This window comes from Arachis ipaensis, chromosome B01 (genome assembly GCF_000816755.2).
Source record: "Arachis ipaensis cultivar K30076 chromosome B01, Araip1.1, whole genome shotgun sequence".
In the NCBI taxonomy this organism is placed as follows: domain Eukaryota; kingdom Viridiplantae; phylum Streptophyta; class Magnoliopsida; order Fabales; family Fabaceae; genus Arachis; species Arachis ipaensis.
The window spans coordinates 15,601,998-15,623,070 of record NC_029785.2 but is presented as its reverse complement, the minus strand read 5'-3'; the positions used below and the strand labels follow the sequence as shown (position 1 = coordinate 15,623,070).

The following is a 21,073-nucleotide window of genomic DNA, read 5'->3' as shown; positions in this document are numbered from 1 at the left end:
CAAATCTTCAAGATTGGCTGAGCTCCAACCTCTCTACTTCAAGAAATTGGCAATGTCTTTTTGGGGTGGTGACATCCTCTCTTTGGTTTTTTCGAAATAAGTTGATTTTTGAAGGAAACTTCACTACAGTGGCCTCGACTATAGCTCAAATTAGAGTAAGGTTTGATGAGTTCAACCGTTCGTCAAGATCTAAAGTGCACCTGAATGCTCCCTATGCCAATCATGCTCGATTAATAAGCTGGAAGCCTCCTAGCGAGGATGCTGTTAAGTTGAATGTAGATAGCTCCTATATGGCAATAACTAATAATGCTACTTGTGGTGGGATCCTTAGAAATTGTCTTGGAGGGTTCATTAAAGGCTTCTCTTGCAATCTCGGGAGCTGCTCCATCATGCATGCGGAACTATGGGGGATTGTCCATGGTCTTCGGATTGCTACTTCTCTAAATCTTTTTTGTGTAATTGTGGAATCGGACTCGGCTTCAGCGTTAAAGTTCATCACCCAAAACTGTCCAGCTACTCATTCTTGTTCCTCCCTTATTGAGGAAATCAAGCTCCAAGCAAACCGCATCCCTCATGTGTACTGGGATAATGTGCCTCGCGAAGCTAACTCTGTTACAGATCAACTAACAAAGAAAGGGCAGCATTTACCTCTTGGTCTCCATACTTTTGATTCAGCCCCTTGTGAAATTTCTCATATTCTAGCTTCCGATATAGCTTTTATCCCTCTGTTTAGAGGCATTTAGTTTTCTGTCTTTTTGGGTCTTTGACCCCCACTATCACCAAAAAAAAAAATATATACATGTCCTTTCTTTCTTTTACAACTATTTTATAGTTTATCCCTATAGTAGTGAAATCTAAGGTAAATTTAGCTGGCTTTAAACATTTTGTACATCCAAAAAACATTAACGTGCGTGGATTTGCCGTTACCGTGTTTAATACACTAATGTTAATGTATATTACAAAAAAAGTGGGTGGACATGGAAAATTCAGAAGTTATGACTTATCTGGTTTGTTACATTGATAACAATAACAATTAATTAATCAATAAACTTTGTGGTTAACATCAAAGAAACGTCACAACTCATAAACCAAACAAACCGATTACTGATTGATTGTGAACTGGGCATAGGCAGGCATATCTTACTTTCAAAATTTGTAGTTTTATTGTTCCCAGTTATCACCATCCCCTTCCTAATGTTGACCCAAATATCAGTTACGAATGCAATGCACTCAGATTGTTCCTTCAATTAAAAAAGAATCATATAATATTACTATATAGCTACAAGCCTACAATACAATCAACTTGAATATATTTTATTTTGCTCGTTTGTCTCATCCAATCAAAAGAAATCGAAATTATTGATTTCTCTCTGTAAACAAAATCCTCAAGCACAAAGATACTGACACAATCAGACAAGGAAAATGGCTATAATTGTGTAAAGTCTTACAAAAGTTTATTAATGTTGTTTCTTTCAGAGGGTTAATCTTCAAAATAATGTTTTAGAAATCAAGCATAAATTTATTTACTTTTGAAAGATATTAACATTCATCGAGTTGGTCGTTCCATTAATTTATTGTTAATATATTACTATTATTACTGATGTACATTGTGCAAGGTAAAAATTATCAATGGTCGCTTTTTTAATATGAGTAATGTTATAACAATAATAATATAAAATTATTTTATTTAATTTAATATCTATAATTATATGTTTATTATATTTAAAATTATTTATTTATTTCAACAATAATTAAGAAATAAAAAACAAAGCACTAAAAAAAGCCAAAGAAAAAAGTTATCCGTTCCTAAACTAACTCTCAAACATTTTTGTTTAATATATTATGTAATATTTAATAGTGACGCATCAAAATAAAAACTTAATGGAACTACTAAATTAAGTCATATTTATATTATGTACAGTTTTGTTAGATAGACAATAACTTTTATAAATAATATGAATAATAAATTCTAAAATTGACTAACTAAAATAAAAAAACACTCCATTTTTAAATTATTTTCTAAATTTTAACATTAGGATAACCATCTGCACACTTAGTGAATTGAACATCCAATTGTTAACTGTGTATGAATAAATCGAATCAAAAGAAATAACTATCCAATTAAAAATAATAAACATAATCATCTGCATACCTATTAAATTGAACATCCAACATATCAATTGTTCACATTGTTTAATATTCTCATTGTCTACCTATACTTTTCTTATTATTTAAAAGAGGAATGCCCAATGAACAAGTTATTTTTGTATCCAAATTCAACAAAGTATTTTTTCTTTTTTTTTTTTGTGTATTTTCATTTTTTTTCAATTAACTTTTTATTGTGTTAATAAGTTATTGGACGAACTTAGTTACCAAATTAACTTGATTGGTAGGCTAAGGATTAATTCATTGTGGATTTGAGCTACATTTTAAAGGTCTATCGCTGGCCAATAAATTACTGCTTATACAAGACAGAATTCTAATACTTACTTAAGTGAATAAGTGAGTTGACTACTTAACCAACCCACATTAATTACCAAAATTCTAATTAGTGAAGATCTAACTTGGCTAAATATCCTAAGTGTAGAGATAATTCATAGGTCTTCTTTTCATTCCTTTAAAAATTAATATTCTAACTAATTATACTTAGGTTAGTAAGAATACTCCATAAAAAATAAAAAAAATAATTACTATTTAAATATATTATACATATTATTTTATTTTATTTTTAGTAAAAAAATAATTATTAAAATAATTAAATACGATATAATATAATATAATAATAGATAAAGTATATTTTGTTTTTGAAATTTGCTAAAAGTTTTAAAATTATCCGTAAATTTTATTTTATTTTAATTTTGTTATAAAAGTTTTCAGTTTGGATAAAAAACACACTTGACGATTAATTTTTTGAAACTTTAGGACTAATTCAGTAACAATTTTACTGGAATAATTTTCAATATAAGCAAATAAGACATAATTATCATGTATTATTGTTGGATTGGTCCTAAATTTTTTAAAAATTTAGTAAAAGTACTTTTAAGTTTTAGTTGAAAAAATTATTTAAAACTAAATAAAATCCAAAATTTTAATATATTTATTAAAATAAAAATTTAAATATTTTTATTCATAATAATTCTAAAATTTTTTTAACGCATAATTACCTCAATCCTATTTTAAATAGTAGAAATTTACTCCATTGGACTTTGGGATTGGAGAGGGTTTGGACTTTGGGCTGTGTGGTTTTTGCCCCATTGAACACATAACACATAACAGCTTTTAGAAATTGATTTTAATATCACTGAGACCATTTGGCGTTTGCGAGAGTCAATGTCCCCTTCTCCCTTGTTGTTAAGCAACGGTTGAAACATAGTGGAGGCAGTGTTTTCGATCAAAGGGAGAGGGAGGGAGAGAGAGCACAGAACGGGGGTTATGCTTTAATTGAAATTTCTATTCTTTTTTTTTTTCCTTCTTACTTTTGTCATCTTTTTTCTTTTTTATTTATTTTCTTTGCTGTTTCCTTCGCCTTTTGGATTTCAATTTCAATTTAGAGAAGAAAATCCTACTGTGGAAGATACGAACCTACTTATCAATTATCATACCGGTATGTTTTGTATTTACTTCTCTTTAGTAAAAGAGCATTTCATGTTTTGAGGCGCTTTGCTTTAATTATGCTGCTCTGAAATAATTACAGATTGAGAGAGAGAGAGAGAGAGAGAGAGAGAGAGAGAGAGATCCTTGTGGAGTGCCTCTCCCTCCTAATTGAAGCTCCATAGTTACTGTTACTTGTCCTAGGATTCTTCTTCAAACCCATTTCTATTTATTTTTTGGTTGGGGAGAGTTTCTTCTCTTGTGGAGTGCCTCTCCCTCCTAATGTGAGAATTGCTCTGCAAAGTTTTGGGATCTGGATTTCTAGGGTTTGAGAGTTATGAGCTTTTGACTTTTTCTCTCTCCATCTTCGGCATCACACTTTCCTTTTGTAAGAAGTTGGGTATTGAAACCTATTCCAGGTAAAATGAACTGTTTTTTCTTTATTTCTTTCTTTTTTCCCCGTTTTTTTTTTTTTTTTTTCTTCTTGGTGATTGGTGTTCACTTTTCACCGGAAATGGTGAGCTGAGTTGTTTGTTCATTCTCTCAAAAATCACACCTTTCAGGATTTCGATCGTTGGGGAAATCCAGGGTTGTGGTCTTCGTGGAATTAGGGAGTTTTAGCTTAATTTGTTACAGGTCGATGGGCTGAACTTTACTTCTTGTCTGTGTTGTGTTCGTTCAAGTGACTCAATTCAAGCTTCCTGGTTCTCTCATCTGAAATTGATTTTTGAGAGCAGTGGAAGGTATCATGCATCTCTCACTATGGAAGCCCATTTCCCACTGTGCTTCTCTGCTCTTGGACAAGAAGAGCAGGAGGAAAGATGATGATTCCGTGGTCGAGATAAGGAGGAACCCATCAATGCTTCAGAAGCTGCAAGAGAACAAGCTTAGGGAAGCTCTTGAAGAAGCTTCTGAAGATGGATCACTCTTCAAATCTCAAGACATAGAGCCAGAGACTGTTGCCAACCAGGATGAAAGCCTTGGGAGATCCCGTTCCCTCGCCAGGCTGCACGCCCAGCGGGAGTTCCTTCGCGCCACTGCCCTTGCCACTGATCGCACTTATGAATCCGAGGAGGAAATTCCCACCTTACAAGAAGCATTTTCGAAGTTCCTCACTATGTACCCCAAGTACTCATCGTCAGAGAAAGTTGATCAGTTGAGGTCTGATGAGTATTCACATTTGGCACCTAAGGTGTGCCTTGATTACTGTGGCTTTGGTCTCTTCTCTTTTGTTCAGACTATTCACTACTGGGACTCTTCTACATTTAGCTTGTCTGAGATAACTGCAAATTTGAGTAACCATGCACTTTATGGTGGTGCTGACAAAGGAACAGTTGAACATGATATAAAGGTTAGAATCATGGATTATCTGAATATTCCTGAGAATGAATATGGCCTTGTTTTTACTGTTAGTAGAGGGTCAGCTTTTAAATTGCTGGCTGAATCATACCCTTTCCATACAAACAAGAAATTGTTGACCATGTTCGACCATGAGAGCCAGTCAGTTGCTTGGATGGCTCAGTGTGCCAGGGAGAAAGGTGCCAAAGTATGTAGTGCATGGTTTAAATGGCCAACCCTCAAACTATGCTCTACCGATTTGAGAAAACAGATTTCTAGCAAAAAGAAGAGGAAGAAGGATTCAGCTACCGGCCTGTTTGTGTTCCCAGTTCAGTCCAGAGTAACTGGTGCTAAGTATTCGTACCAATGGATGGCCTTGGCACAGCAGAATAACTGGCATGTCTTGCTTGATGCTGGATCATTGGGGCCTAAGGACATGGATTCACTTGGGTTGTCCCTATTCCGGCCAGATTTTATAGTTACATCATTTTACAGGGTGTTTGGGTATGATCCAACAGGTTTTGGATGTCTTCTGATCAAGAAATCAGTTATGGCAAGCCTGCAGAATCAGTCTGGGAGTACTGGCTCTGGAATGGTTAAGATTACTCCCGAATTTCCAATATATTTGGGTGATTCAGTTGATGGATTGGATGGATTGGCTGGTATTGAGGATGAGGAAGTCATTGCTGCTGGTGATAAGACTTCTGAAACTCGTCAGGGCTCTCAATTACCTGCCTTTTCTGGTGCATTTACGTCTGCTCAGGTCAGAGATGTATTTGAGACTGAAATGGATCAAGACAGCTCAGAAAGAGATGGAACTAGCACTATATTTGAAGAGACTGAAAGCATATCTGTTGGGGAGGTGATGAAGAGTCCTGTCTTCAGTGAGGATGAGTCATCGGAAAATTCATTTTGGATTGATTTGGGTCAGAGTCCAGTTGGGTCTGATGGTGTTGGTCATTTAAATAAACCGAGGATGTCTTCTCCCTTACCATCCATGTGGTTTAATGGGAGGAAGGCCCAGAAGCAACATTCTCCAAAACCAACATCCAAGAAATATGGAAGTCCTATGTATGATGACAGAGAGGTAAATCTAGGTCTTCATGATGATCGCCATGTATTGTCATTTGATGCTGCTGTCCTAATGTCACAAGAGCTAGACCGGGTCAAAGAAGTTCCGGAAGAAGAGCAGGATGAATCTAGTCACTATTCTAGAAATGGTAATTCATCAGATCATTTAGAAGCCAATGGAATATTGGAAGAACCTGGAACCAGTGAAGCAGCTCAAAATGGATCTGTTGCTTTGAAAGGATCCTGGCTCAATCAGCATCAAAGCTTCGAGAACAGCTCTACGTCTGAAATATGTGCTGATGTTAAAGAAAGTGCCATAAGAAGGGAAACTGAAGGTGAATTCAGGTTATTGGGTAGGAGAGAAGGGAATCGATATGGTGGTGGCAGGTTTTTTGGTTTGGAAGAGAATGAACACACCAGCAGGGGAAGAAGAGTGTCATTTAGCATGGAGGATAATCGTAAAGAGTACCTAAACCAGACCCTAGAGCCAGGGGACATATCTGCAGCTAGCTTGGATGATGAAGAGGCTGTCACAAGTGATGGAGAATATGGTGATGAGGAGGGTTGGGGCAGGAGGGAACCAGAGATAGTATGCCGGCATATAGATCATGTTAATATGCTTGGTCTCAACAAAACGACATCCAGGCTTCGGTTTTTGATCAATTGGCTTGTGACCTCCTTATTGCAGCTAAAGTTACCTGTTTCTGATGGGGATGAAAAAGTGAATCTTGTCCACATCTATGGCCCTAAAATAAAATATGAGAGGGGTGCAGCTGTAGCTTTCAATGTCAGAGACAGAAGCAAGGGGCTGATCAATCCAGAGATTGTCCAAAAGCTTGCTGAAAATGAAGGGATCTCTCTTGGTATTGGTTTTCTCAGTCATATAAGGATCCTTGATGGCTCAAGACAGCAGCGGGTATCCCTGAATCTTGAAGATACAACTCTTTGCAGGCCGATGGAGAATGGTCGGCGTGATGGAAAAGGCAGCTTTGTAAGGCTTGAAGTTGTGACAGCTTCACTGAGCTTTTTAACCAACTTTGAAGATGTGTATAAATTGTGGGCTTTTGTGGCTAAGTTTCTTAACCCGGCATTTATCAGGGAAGGTGGTCTTCCAACTGTTGAAGAAGGGTATGAGACATAAGTTAGCAGTGACTTTATCAGATTCTGGAAACTGAAATTGAACCTGAAACATCATTTATTTGAAGATCCCAACCGGGAGCAGCAGCTGGAAGAATGAATGTGATCATTTGTATGCTCTGCCAAAATGGACAGATGTTCATCTCTGCGTAAAGTCAGATGAGGCAAGCAGGTGGATTTCTTGATTTATGTTTCTTGTTGCTTAGATTTTTCATTTTTCTGTCCCCTTTTTTTTAGCTTCTTGTAGAGTTGGCCTTATCAGATTTGTTACATATTGGGGAGCCATGGTGTTGTTTGAAGCAATATTTTATGGGTAGAATCTCTATTGTTTAAAAACTGTTCTTCTGTTGCATACTCAACTTTTGTAAAAAGGGTAGTGTTCATTTTATGCTATAGTTACAGATCATCAATTTTGGTGCTTTCTTTGTTGGTCTTATATTTCATTATTTGTGCTAATCTATTGCATACTCAACTTTTGTAAAAAGGGTAATGTACATTTTATGCTATTGTTACAGATCATCCATTTTGGTGCTTTCTTTGTTGGGCCTATATTTGTGCTAAGTAGAAGAATCGAAACATTGAATTTGACTGGTAGATTATATTATAGAAATAGATCCAGAATGAGCTTATTGTGGCTGCTGATTGTTGGTAGACATTGTCTAACTGTTTGGTATTGTTGGAAATCTATTCTTTAATCCATCAGTATAATGGTGGAAAATGCTAGTTTGATGTGAGTAGGAAATGCTAGTGTAATGGTAGGAAATTAAGTCTAGTTTCATGTTTTGGATCCTTCAAATATTCTAATATAAGGCATAGCTTTTTATGGAATAACAAAAAGTCAATAGTTAAGTAATCTATAATGCCTAATTGCATGTCTCTCTTATGTCTTTCTCAATCAGATAATTAATTAATATATTATTGGCCATTTATAACTGTCGGATAATTGGTGGTTCAAATGATTGGATATTTAGTATTATTGGCGATGTATAACTTTTGGATAATTGGTTCAAATGATTTCCTTTCTGAGTAACAGTTAGTTTATTTATTTTATTATTTTCTTAAAATTATTGGCACTCTGTAAGTTTGTAATTAATTTAATTGGGCACCTCAACGCTCAACCAACGTGAGTAACCGAAGCTTCAAGAATGCATCTTTTGGCTTTTTCTGTAATTGATGCACCTTTTAATCTTTTGCTCTTGGTCATAGTAATTGCATTTTTCTCAAGAAAAAAACACTAACTACGTTTCTTGTTCCCTCATGATGTGTTTTTTTCTGCTTTTTATGTAGTTTATGTATCATTGTCAAAATATTTTATATATATTGTGGAACTTTTTTTTTTTTTTGTTATTTCTTATGAGTGAAAGTTATCATCATGGTTGGGCCTCACCTACTAAAGTATTGTTTCATAAAGGCCATTTGTCAACACCAAAAAAGATAAATACACAGACAGATAAAGGACAATTGTCAAAGATTACATTATGCATTTATGCTGTTTTTCCAACCAGCAATTGACAAATCATTGAGCCTACTCTTCAATTGGAATGAACAAATTGTTGGGTTTGGCATGAACTGCATTGGGCATCGAAGCCAACTCATGAGACGTGACGTGACATGTGTGAAAAAAAATAAAAGGAAGGAACGTGGAGAAAAAGAAAGGCCTTTGGCATCATCACTCGAGTGTTCCACTGTCCAATAATGGTCGTGTTATCAAAATTTCGACTTTTGTCGTTACAGTAAAATTCAATTTTCACTCAGTAGATGATATATGCGAGACATTAGAAGGTTTGATTATTTGAAAATAATCCGTATTTAACTATAGTTTCCGCTCTATGATTATCATGATATTGTGCATGGTGATGTGTGTTAAGTTAGAAATAATTTTTTATTTATTGTGATGCACATATATTTGGTTGGGTTAATTAAAGTTGGCTCCAATTTGTGTTATAACTAATTGTACAATTAAGAGTTTTAGGATTAGTAATTGGTTTCAATATTGATTTGGTTATAATTAGAAAAAATCAATCATCAAGAGCATAATACGAAAAGAATTTGGAAAAGATTGTTGCTGCTAATAAAAAAAAATTATCATGACAATAATGAAGAGTGATTGACAGCAATGGCTAGTAAGAATGACAAGCTACGGTTTTACTATAAGAAAAAGATCAATTATCAAGAAGCGGCAAGGAGAACATTCAGATACACAGCCTGCACATTTGAGTGTTATTATACTTTTTCATTGGGTTTCAATTTCACATATTTAATTTTATTTTTGGAAGTTTTATAGTTAAAAAGAAAAAGGATTATATTTCTGAGAGATTATTTTGAAAAAGCCTATGAAAGAAAAAACATGAACTAGGAAGAAAGGCCAAAATAATTTTAGGGGTTAATAGTCAAATTAGTCTCTGGAAGATAAGACATTCTTCAAATTCATTCCCAAAAGATTTTTTCAATCAAATTGGTCCTTCAAAGATTGCGAATTAATCATATTTGTCCTCCGGTCACTCCATTAACAATTTTCTTCAAAGGTTGATGTTGTAAAACATTAATTGATAGCATATATAATACCTAATATGTCTAATTCGATATTGACCAAATATGTTTATGAAAATGTATTAATTTAGTCATTTTTTCAATTACAAAAATCCTATTCCTAATATGACCTAGTGACTAAATTGATAGATTTTCATAAACATATTTAGTCAATGTCTAGTTGAACATGTTATGTGTCATGTATGCTATCAATTAACATTTCACATCATCAATCGTTGACAAAAATTGTAAGTGGAGTAACTGAAGGACAGATATGATTAATTCGTAATCTTTGAAGGACCAATTTGATTAAAAAAAATTTTCAGGGACAAATTTGAAGAATGCCTTATCTTTTAGGGACTAATTTGACTATTAACCCATAATTTTAGCTTAAGTTTGAATCTTTGTCATTAATTTTGTTTGGTTTTAGCGTTTTGGTTTGTCTTGATTTGTGAAACTCGGAATTATAGCTTCATTAGTCTTGAGGCAAAACATGTTTGGTTCATTTGTTATTGGTCTTGGTCCTTGAATTGGTGCTTGTGATCTTGGTGGTTGACATAGTAAAATTCTGTCATTATTATGGTAGAGACTAGACGTAGATCTAATTGCATTTCGAGATTGAATCAGAATACATGCTAGCGTCACTTTCTCTACTCTTTCATCTTTGATATTTTATTATTGCAAGAGACTAAACAAAAAATTTCTACTAGTTCAACAACACGTTTCAAATTTGAAAAGAGTGCCTTGATTCAAATCCTTTTCTCAAGGCCTATAAAACCTATAATTGGCATCAGAACTTAGGCTATGGGAATCAAGGTTAATAGTTTTCAAAGAAGACAGAGAATGGATAGAAGATGAGAAGAAAAAGTCTAAGTCAAATGCTAAGGCAGAAAACATAATGCATTGCGCCATAAGCTTCGAAGAATACAGAAAAGTCTCTCGATGTAAAACGGCAAAGAAAATACGAAAGAAATTTCAATTAACTCATGAAGGAACAAACAAAATGAGAGAAGCTAGAACCATGGTTCTAAAATTCGAACCAGACTGGCCGGTTCAACTGGGTTAACCGGGAACCGGTCAGTTAGCCGGTCCGGGTAAGCCTAGAAACCGTCTGGCAAAAAACTGATAAAAAAAATTGGTCGAACCAGAGATTAATCGGTGAACCGGTAGAACCGTCCAGTTTTTTAGAGGGTTTCCAGTTGGGAAATGCATCCTCTAAAACGTCGCCGTTTTTGTATAAAAATTAAAAAAAAAAGGGCAAATGCTGAAGTGAAAACCCTAAATCACCAATTGTCAATTGAAGCCACTCATCTCTCCTCTCTTCTCTGAGAAGTGAGAAGCTGAGAACCATTGCAGCCACCAGCCCACCACCACCAGTCGAGCAGCCCACCGCCACCGCGTCCCGCAGCCACCGCGTCCCGCAGCCTCCACCGTGTCCAGCAGCCTCCGCGTCCCGCAACCACAGCGTCCAGCAGCCTCTGCGTCTAGCAGCCTCCGCGTCCCGCAACCACAGCAGCGATGGGTTTGACCACCGCAGCCTCCACCGCGTCCCGCAGCCGGTAAGTAATACTCTGTTATTCTATTCCTCCTCGCCGCCTTCTGATTTTCTGTTTCATAATTTTGAGATTTTCTGATTTATTTATTTGCTGGATTCATGATTTGATTTATTTGTTATTTGTTCATGATTTACTTGTTTGCTGGATTTTATGATTTTGGTTGCTGAATTCATGATTTTCTAGGGTTATTTTGGATTCATGATTTGCTGTTTTCTGAGGTTATTTATTTGTTTTTGATTTTCTGAGGTTATTTATTCGTGATTTATTTGTTTGCTGGACTTCATGATTTTGGTTGCTGAATTCATGATTTTCTTAGGTTATTTTGGATTCATGATTTGCTGTTTTCTAAAGTTATTTTGGTTGCTGAATTTATTTGTTTGTAAATTTGTATGTTACAGATGGAACAATCACAAAGTAACCCACAACCACAAGATAATCCTGTTCAAGATTCTCAAACTGGTTCTTCTAGGGGTAATTATTTCTTGCTGTTGAAAACTTGCTTGTAATTATTTCTTTTGAATGTAGAACATTATGTGCTTTTTTTTGTTTTTAGTAACAAACTTTGATGTTTGAAGTTGTTTGTGAACCTCTAATATTAAGTTATGGATAATTTATTATGTGAAATTTTAAATTTTATTAAGTTAGAAATTATTGAATTTATATATTTAAAATTATTTTTATGTTTTTTAATAATTTTATTTAATATTTAATTACTCCGGTTGAACCTCGATCGAACCAGTGAACCATTGAACCAGTAATTCCACCGGTTTATTGACCGGTCCAGTTCTTACAACCTTAGCTAGAACCGATATGCTAATGAAAGAATATGAATTATTCTTCATAAAAGAGGAAGAGTCCATAGACGAGATGTTTGTGAGATTCTCAATCATAATCAATAGTCTCGATGCAATGGAAAAATAATTCATTGAAAAAGAGCTGATTAGAAAAATTATGAGAAATCTCACCAAGACAAAAAGCTACTACGTACAGAAAGGAAATAATATTAACAAAATTTCTTATGATGAGTTAAAAGGGAAATTAGTAGAATACGAGACTACTCATTTGAAGACAAAAAAATTAAAAAAAAAAGTGTTACTCTAAAGTCAAAGATTGAAGCTGAATCTGATGATGATCTACCCAGTGACGATGAGATCGTATTCTTTGCAAAGAAGTTGAAGGGATCTCGAGACATAGACAAAAAAACAGGTTTTTCATCATCCAAAAAGGACAAGAAAGAAAATAACAAATTCAATTGTCACCACTACAAATAACCAGAACACTTCAAATTTGAATGCCTTTTGCTAAAAGAAAAGAAGAAACAAAAGGGAAAAGAAGACAATTCTGATGGCCTCTTAGAAAAACTTAAAAAATTACTCATCCGAAGATGATGAGGAAGAACAAAAAGCACATATTTGTCTCATGGCTAGGGACAAAGAACCCTTGAAGAGGTTTTTCTATCATCCGAAAGAAAGACATATTGTATATGGACAACGAATGTTCACGGTACATGACAGAAAACTCTGCATTCTTCATCAAATTTAATGAATATGAGGGTTGCTTTGTTACTTTTAGTGATGATGGTAAGGCTAACATAATTGCTATCGAAAAGTTGGTAAAGATTTTTCAACTTTTATAGACAATGTTCTTTTAGTTGATGATCTAAAGCACAATTTAATCAGTATTAGTCAATTACGTAATCTTGGCTATTTAGTTTCTTTCAATCATTTTGAATGCAATGTTGTAAATGAAAAAACTAAATCTGTTTTATTTACAGCCAAAAAGTGTGATAATGTGTATAGTCTCAACCTAGATGATTTGGAAAAAGAAAATGTACAATATTTCACTTCTTTTTATTCTAAAAAATAGATTTGGCATAAAATATTGGGATATGCCAGCATGTTTCAAATTTCGAAACTGATCAAGAAAAATTTAGTTAGAGGTCTTTCTAACATCAAGTTTGACGAAGACATTATTTGTGATACTTGTCAAATGAGTGAACACATAAAAATCTCTTTTAAAGTTAAGGAAGATGTCTCAACTAAAAAATTTTTGGATAAAGACAATCATAGTTGTAAATATTGGATTGGATCAACCGGTTCGACTAAAAAATCGGTGAACTAAATTCCCAACTGGTCCGGTCCAGTCTCAAGACTATTTAAGGACGAAAATCGGTAAGAACCGGTCAAAGCCAATGAAAACCGGTCAAAATCGATAGAAATCGATGAAAAACCGATCCAATCGAACCGCTCAAGAGAAAATTCCAAAATTGATGAAGATGTGGTTTAAACCCGGGTCCTCCTTGTTACTACATACTCCCCTTGCCACTAAACTAAGTTATTCCTTGTTATTTTATATGCTAATTATTAATTATATAGTAAAAATGCACAATAATTTTTTAGATATTATTTTAATTTTATACTCACTTTTATTTAAATTAATTATATTTTTTATTATTCATAATTATTAATATAAATTTTATTAAACATGTATAAATAAAAAAATCAAATGTTTTTATTAATTACAATATAATTATCTTTTTATGATTATATAATATTTATTAGGTGAATGCTACCCAACCCCCTCTAAAATAACATGTAAGTTACCCTTCATTATGTGTCACATTGTAATTGGTCCTTATCTTAACCATAGTTGGAGCGCCAACGTTATCGCCATCTACTGCCCTCCCACACAGCCTCTCTTCCCAGTATAGCCAGCGCCTCTTTTTTGCCATGGATCACTCCTTACACACATAATTAATGGTTAATTTGGTTATTAAATTTTTTTATTTTACATATAAATATATGTTCTATTACGTAATTAAATAAAGATATATTTTTTTAATAAAAAAATTTAATAACCAAATTAACCATTAATTATGTGGGTAAGAAGTTATCCATGGCAAAAAGAGGCGCTGGCTATACTGGGAAGAGAGGTTGTGTGTGAGAGGGCAGTAGATGACGATGACGTTGGCGCCCCAACTATGGTTAAGATAAGGACCAATTACAATGTGACACATAATAAAGGGTAACTTACATGTTATATGTATTTAATAATAACCGGATTATAATTTGTTGATATTTGATTGTTTTTAAAATATTAGTGAAGATATGTATTTTAAATTTTAATTTTAGATTTTTGACTATTTTATATATTTTTTTAGATGCGACTGGTTCTGCCGGTTTAACCAATAACTCATCGATTAAACCAATAAACTAGTAAACTAGTAGTCTGATTGGTTCAACCATGATTTAGTTCTGACAACTGGAGACAATTATATCTTTAGATTATTTTCTCATTTATTTCTTTCTGATAAACATATTTCCTCTTTAATTACCTTCGATATTCAAATTCTTATTAATAATATACCTTCATCTACAATAAAAAAATTTGTTGCTGGAGATCTCTAATTCAGTGTGATGGATGCCTCTGTTATTTATCATCTCCTATTCTTTTCTAGTGTCACCAAACTATTTGTAAATGATAGATAGCATTTGAAAGATTCATGAAGAGAGGGTGGGCTTCCATTGCACAATGCTTATGGAAAGACTTCCTTTAAATTCCTACGTGCAAATCCAAGGTTCAATAGCACTTTACCATCATAATGCACAAGACCCTTAACAATTACATTGACTTTGAGAATCTCTAATCTCTCGTTGATGGTGGTGGTGATACCGACGTTGTTGTTAACATAATTCAGTTCAAATATCTTATTAAGGCCATTCATTTTGAGTTATCCCATGTCATTGAGGAAGCTCTCTCTATGTTGTTTAAGACATGTTTATTAGAAGACTTACTGATGGTGGATGAATAGGTTGCAGCAATCTTTTTGTTTTTTTTTTTTTGGATTATAGATAAGGGTCACTCTCCGATACAGATCAAAGTTGATATAAATATACAGAGACTCGTTATTTGGTTGACGCGTGTACTGTCATTGCAGGATGGAGCAGGCTTTTACCAGCAATTGTCCCCCTAATCCACGGCTTGATGGTGAAGCCAAATGTAACTCACCCCTCTGTGTGTTGGCCTCTGTAACGGGCAAATTGGTGAGTTGGTGAGTTTGGGTTATGGGTCTCTTTGTTCGTTCGTTTTTGGGCCATGGGGATAGTCTTAAAAAAGGTGTTGGGTTGGGGAGGAGGATAATTGATGAAGTCACCGTTGTGTTCCGTGGATTAAGCAGAACCGCTAGCTTCGTCGTCGTTCTTTGCAGGAACTCTTCTTCTCCCTCCTACATGGATATGCACCAGAGCTTTTTGTGTTGGAGGAGACCATACCCGGCGACTTGGAGCATCATCGAAAGACTCATCTTTTGTCATGTTCAACTTCGGCATTTCCGGCCTCGCCGCGCAGAAGGTGAGAACATTTACTAAACGTGGAGCAGATTTGGTGGCAATGGAAACTAAATCAGAGCTACTCCTTCTTCTGCGTTGTAAAGAATGATAGAACGAGACAGAAGCACGGTGAGGGAGAGGAGCAGACGGAGTCGCCAATTGAAGGAAGAGCGAGCAATCATTGGAGCGCATCAGAAAAGGCACGGGAAAAATGATAATTTGGGTTGAGGTTTGTTTAGGGATAGCAACAGATCCTACTCATGGGGGACGGAGACATGCCCCCCGCCCCGTGGCTCCAAAAAGCCCCCGTCCCTGCCCCACATCCGCGATGGGTAATGGATACCCGATATCCGCCGGATGGATATCCCTCAGATCTTTCTTAAAAAAAATTAAAGAATTCAGATTTAAAAAACAATGCAGATTTCATAATAATGCAGATTAACAATATAGATTTTAGAAAAATTTAAAAAATCCCAAATCTATCATCTATATAATGCAGATTAACAATAGATTTCAAAAAAAAATTAAAACACACAGATCTGTAGATGACGAGGCAGTTGCAGTCAGCAGTGACGAGGAGCAAACCCGAAGATGAAGTAAACGGTGACAAAAAATCGGCGATGCGCAAATAGCAATGCACAAATCTGTGGTGGAGACGGCGACGGGCAAATCTGTGGCGCTGATGATCTAACGAGGAGGAGGAGGGATGGCGCGCGAGGAGGAGCTCTGATGGGAAAAGGGGAAAAGGGAAGGCAGAACTTGATGAGAAAAGGGGAAAAGGGAAGAGGGAAGGTGAGGCGACCTTACCGAAGGAGGAGGAGCTCGCCGGCAAGTCTAGGAAGTGAAACGGAGGTGGCGGCAGTGATGAGGAGAGGATCTGAGAGTGAGGCTCGGGCAGAGAGCGTGAGTGAAATGGGAAATTGGGAATAGGGTTTGTTAAAAATATATGTATATACTGGGAATATTTTGGTAAATTGATATTTATGGGTATTAAACGGGTATCCATGGGGTGGGTATCTCTATCCCCGGCCCCGCCCCCGCCCCGTTTACTAAATGGATACCCATTCTCCGTCCCTGCTGGGGGAAATTACCATCTCTAGGTTTTTTGGGGATGGGTCTTTTTGTCTGGGTCAGGTTCTTCTTTGATGTTGTGATCCGGCCCAGTTGGACTTCTCTAACTAGGTTGTACAATTAATGCTGATTGTGTTAATACTTTTGTTAATAATACTGAATTTAATAATACTGGATTTATCGATTGTCAGATTCTGAGTTGTCGAGTTAATAATAGTTAATACTGATTCTGTTAATTTTTACTTGTTCCAAGCTGCTGATTTTTTAAAATAATAGTTGAATTGAATAATTCTATTAAACTTTTCTTAATACTCGAGTGATACACAACTATTGAGATTGTTGCTTCTTAACTTTGTTGAACTTGTGATTCACTGAGATGAAATTTTATTTGTATTCCTTTTTTTCTGAAGCACAACAAATTTTTCATTTTAAAGCTCTTGCATTTTGACTTTGTAAACAACTATCATGGAATATTACGTGTTGGAAGTTAGGTTTTGCTCTTTCATATTAATTAAGGCTAATATTAGTATATTATCCTTCTAAATATTTATTCCATTTCTGAATTGCCACAATGCATACATATATATCTTTTGTTTATTAAATCTACAGATTTGGTAGAAGAAGATATGTTTTATTTAATTAAATGTGAGTGTTGTAAAATTTAAAAAAATAATAAATAATTAGTCAATAAATTAATTATTTATTCAAAAAAATAGAAAATTAAATTTGATAAGTTAGAAGAATAGAAATATTTAAAATATGCATTTTGACATTAATTTTAAAAGTTTTGACCAAAAAACGGGCTAACGGGCCAAACTGCTTAAATTGGGCCCAAGGCCCATCATATAAAAGCCAACACTTACATCTTCTTCCCCAAATGAAAGTGAGGCACGCTGAAGAAGAGAGATTTCAGCTAGAACCCTAACCCCAAACCTTTTCCAACTTTAATCCCACATATCTTCCAATCCGAAACTCTGACCGTCGCACCGTTTGTGGCCGCGCGACCACCGCGTCGAACTTCTCAAATTCATCTTAACAAAGTGGTAAAAACTTTGCAATTCCTCACCCATCCTCTTTCTCCCTAATTTCGGAAATTTTTAGGGTTTTGGTATTGAGGATTTGTGTTTTGGTGATGTTAGGTGTGAATTAGTTTTGAAAAATCATTGGGCTTTACCCCCAATCATCTGCAGGAACGGTAAGAAACCTTGAACCCTTGTACCCTATTAAAATTAGTAAACCCTGTGTTGATTTTAGTGATATTTGTGTGGAATTAGATTTAATTCTGTGTTTTGGAGACAAATTGACGATATTGGGAGCTTGAATTTGAGTTTTTTTTGTGGCTGAAAATTTTCGTTTGGAGAGGAATTAGGCTTCGAATCTTGACGAACAGTGAATATTTGAGGTGTTCTGGGTTTAGGGAGGAATCGGTTAAGGTATGATTTTGGTTTCTCGTAGATAATATATAATTTCACATGAAAACTTAGGCTAGTTGACCGTTGGATAAGTTGAATTATATGAATTGTTGAGGATTAGTGATTATTGTTGGTTATTGTGAATGGTTTGAATAGTTGGAGTGATGAACTTAATGTTTATATGTTGATGTAGGTGATGTTCATGATGATTGGTGTGTATATGAATGATATTGGTTAAATTGTAGATGATATTGTGTTGAATGAATTATTGTATCAAGTGGTTGGAAATTTAGAATGTTGATTATGTAAGTAAATGAATGTTTGATATAGAGTAGGAATGATTATGTTGGATGGGATATGATTTGGTTGGTTTTGGATTGAGGTTTTGGAAAGAATGAGGTTTTGAACTCTTTGGTAAAAACTTATTTTTGAGCAACTTTGGCAGGCTATAATTTGGCTTCCGGACCCTCAAATTTTATCAAACTTATTTCAAATAAAAATTGGGTTCGTGAAGTTTACGACGTTCGAAGAATGGATTAAAAATAATTTTTAACAAAAAAGTTATGCGCGTTTGAGATTTGGTGTCAAAATCTGAAATTTTGCAGACTTAACAGCTTTTTGGAACCTTGGTTGGGCTTCTGTACGCAAACATGCACGCGACGCGGACCCTGGGCTCTGCCTAGATGTCACGTGTATGTTGGCATGGTCTGTGTACGCGAATCTGATGAATTTTCACCCATGCGTACGCGAAGATGATGTATTCAAACTCACACATACATGACTAACAAGCTACGTACGCGGGAACCCAATTTTGTTTCATGAGCTCGCGTACGCGGACGGTACTTGCATACGCGACTTTGGCATTTTTACACCCATGCGTACGCGAGCATGGGCATGCGTACGCATGATCCCTGATTCTCTAAAAAGTGTGTTTTTGAATTTTTAACCTATTTTCTAGCTTTTCAAACCTCTATAACTACCTTCTAAGACTCAATCTCTAGTTTCTAAGCATAGGGAGAAGAGTGGACCCATAGAGAGAGGTTGTGAAGGGAAGACTTGAATTGAGAATTTTAAATGGAGTTAAATATGGTATGAATGATGATAATACTAATATTGATTGATTGAGGAAGTGCGAAATGTTGAGATTATTATGAATGAATGTTGTATTGATAATGATTGATTGATATTGAATGATTATGGCATATGCACTTCTATTATCTGAGATACAAATTTTTCAGGGTAGACGTAGTGGCTTGCCACCACTTACTCCAAGTCAAAACTCGATACTCTGTTGATCTTACGTTGCAAAATGTGACCGGACACTTTAACTTCCCGGATTTTTTTTCCCAATGAGATGATAATGAATGATTGTGGTTATATGCATAGACTCTTAGGGATGCGCGCACAGAGTGACTGTCTAGGGTTAGCTACCGGACATGTCGGGTTTGGCTATATAACCGACAGATGAGACTCATTAGCCATAGGACAGGCATACATCATATGCATTTGTATGTTTTGCTTGAGTGTGCATTACTTGTTTGCCTAATTGATTAGTCATGCTTATCTGCTATTTGTCCTACTTGCTGTAATTGCATCATATCTGTGTTTTCTTTGTCTGTCTTATATGTCTTTGCTACTGAGAGATCCCTCATGTTGATAGAGGTGACGCTGAGGGTAGTTCCACCGGTGATTAGGAGGTTTGGGTTGACAGGAGGTGAAGAGTTAGATTAAACCTAGAATCCACAAATAGATTCCCGAATTTATGGTTTAGTATACTTCTTTAAGTTTAATTCTGGGTGTCAGAGTTCTACGAATGCCTCTAGCTTTTCCGGGACCTTATGCATTATTTATGTGGGCACCTTATGCATTATGTGGCTCACTCGATACATATATTGTTGTTTTTCAGATGCAAGTCGAGAGGCACCTCGCTGAGCATCTAGAGATCTCCTGAGCAAGCGAAGCTTTATTTTGGGGATGTTATATTTTGTTTTTATGCTATGTATATATGTAAATAGATATTCCTCTGTACATATTTTATGTTTGTCCCTCTTAGAGGTTGACTTGGAGAAACATGTTATCGCTTTTCTGTTATTGGGATATTTTGGGTTGTGTATATATATAGTTTCACTTCGACCGGCCTTAGCTTCGCAGGTCGAGTTTGGAGTTTGATATTTTGTATCTTTTGGTATCCTACCCTTTATGTATATGAGCTTTATCTTTCCTTTTTATCTGGTTATCCTTTTATGTGTGCGATGTGCTTTTCTTTTTGCAATTTTTGTTTAAACTTTTCTTCAAGGTTCCTAGTTACGAATTCTTTCAACCATATCTATCTATATATATTTTACTTTTAGAGGTCATACCTCACCACCTCTGTTTTACGACTTAAGCGTAAGGTTCTGTGTGGTAGAGTTTTACAAGTGTGCCTTGATGAAGATATTTATGCTCGTGATAGAATAGAAGTGTTTTTATATCTGAAATCTCACTCTTTTGATGGGTTGTTTAACACCTCAAACCTCAGATATAGTTGTTCAGTTCTAGACTCTAGTTTCCTTAAACTTTTCTGTTACTGAAACAATGAAGAGAGTTTTTCAAAATACATGTATTTGTATCACAATATGTAATTATTGGAAAAAATCAGGGGTTGATTGTTATTTTTGTTTTGCTTCAATTATTGTTGATTGTTGTTAACTTTCTTACTTAATTTTGTACTATTGTTCTGATTCTGTGTTAATTTTTTAGTTGTTGCCTTGTTGATTAGAAACTGATTAGAAATTTTTTATTTTGAAGATGAAACATTATGTATTTTGAAATTATATATTGAATTTTTAATAATTTTGTTTTATATTTAATTAAATTGGTTCAATTACAGTTCAACTTCGATTAGACCATTAAACTATTGAACCAGTCACTTGATCAATTCATTGACCGGTTCGGTTTTCACAACCTTGATTTCAACCCATAAAACCAAACATAAATATCACTTGTGTTGTTCTCTTCTTTTCGGTGAGTCCTTCTTTGTTCTGGCCAAAGCTTCAAATTT

The 21,073-nt window shown here is 35.1% G+C and overlaps 1 protein-coding gene across 1 annotated transcript; it reads left to right on the top strand.

The window, feature by feature from the left end:
- On the top strand, positions 3,325-7,641 carry LOC107626209. Its single transcript, XM_016329035.2, has 2 exons — positions 3,325-4,010; positions 4,155-7,641. Exon 2 carries the CDS (start codon positions 4,340-4,342, stop codon positions 7,139-7,141), a length of 2,802 nt encoding a protein of 933 aa, XP_016184521.1. The 5' UTR covers positions 3,325-4,010; positions 4,155-4,339; the 3' UTR covers positions 7,142-7,641.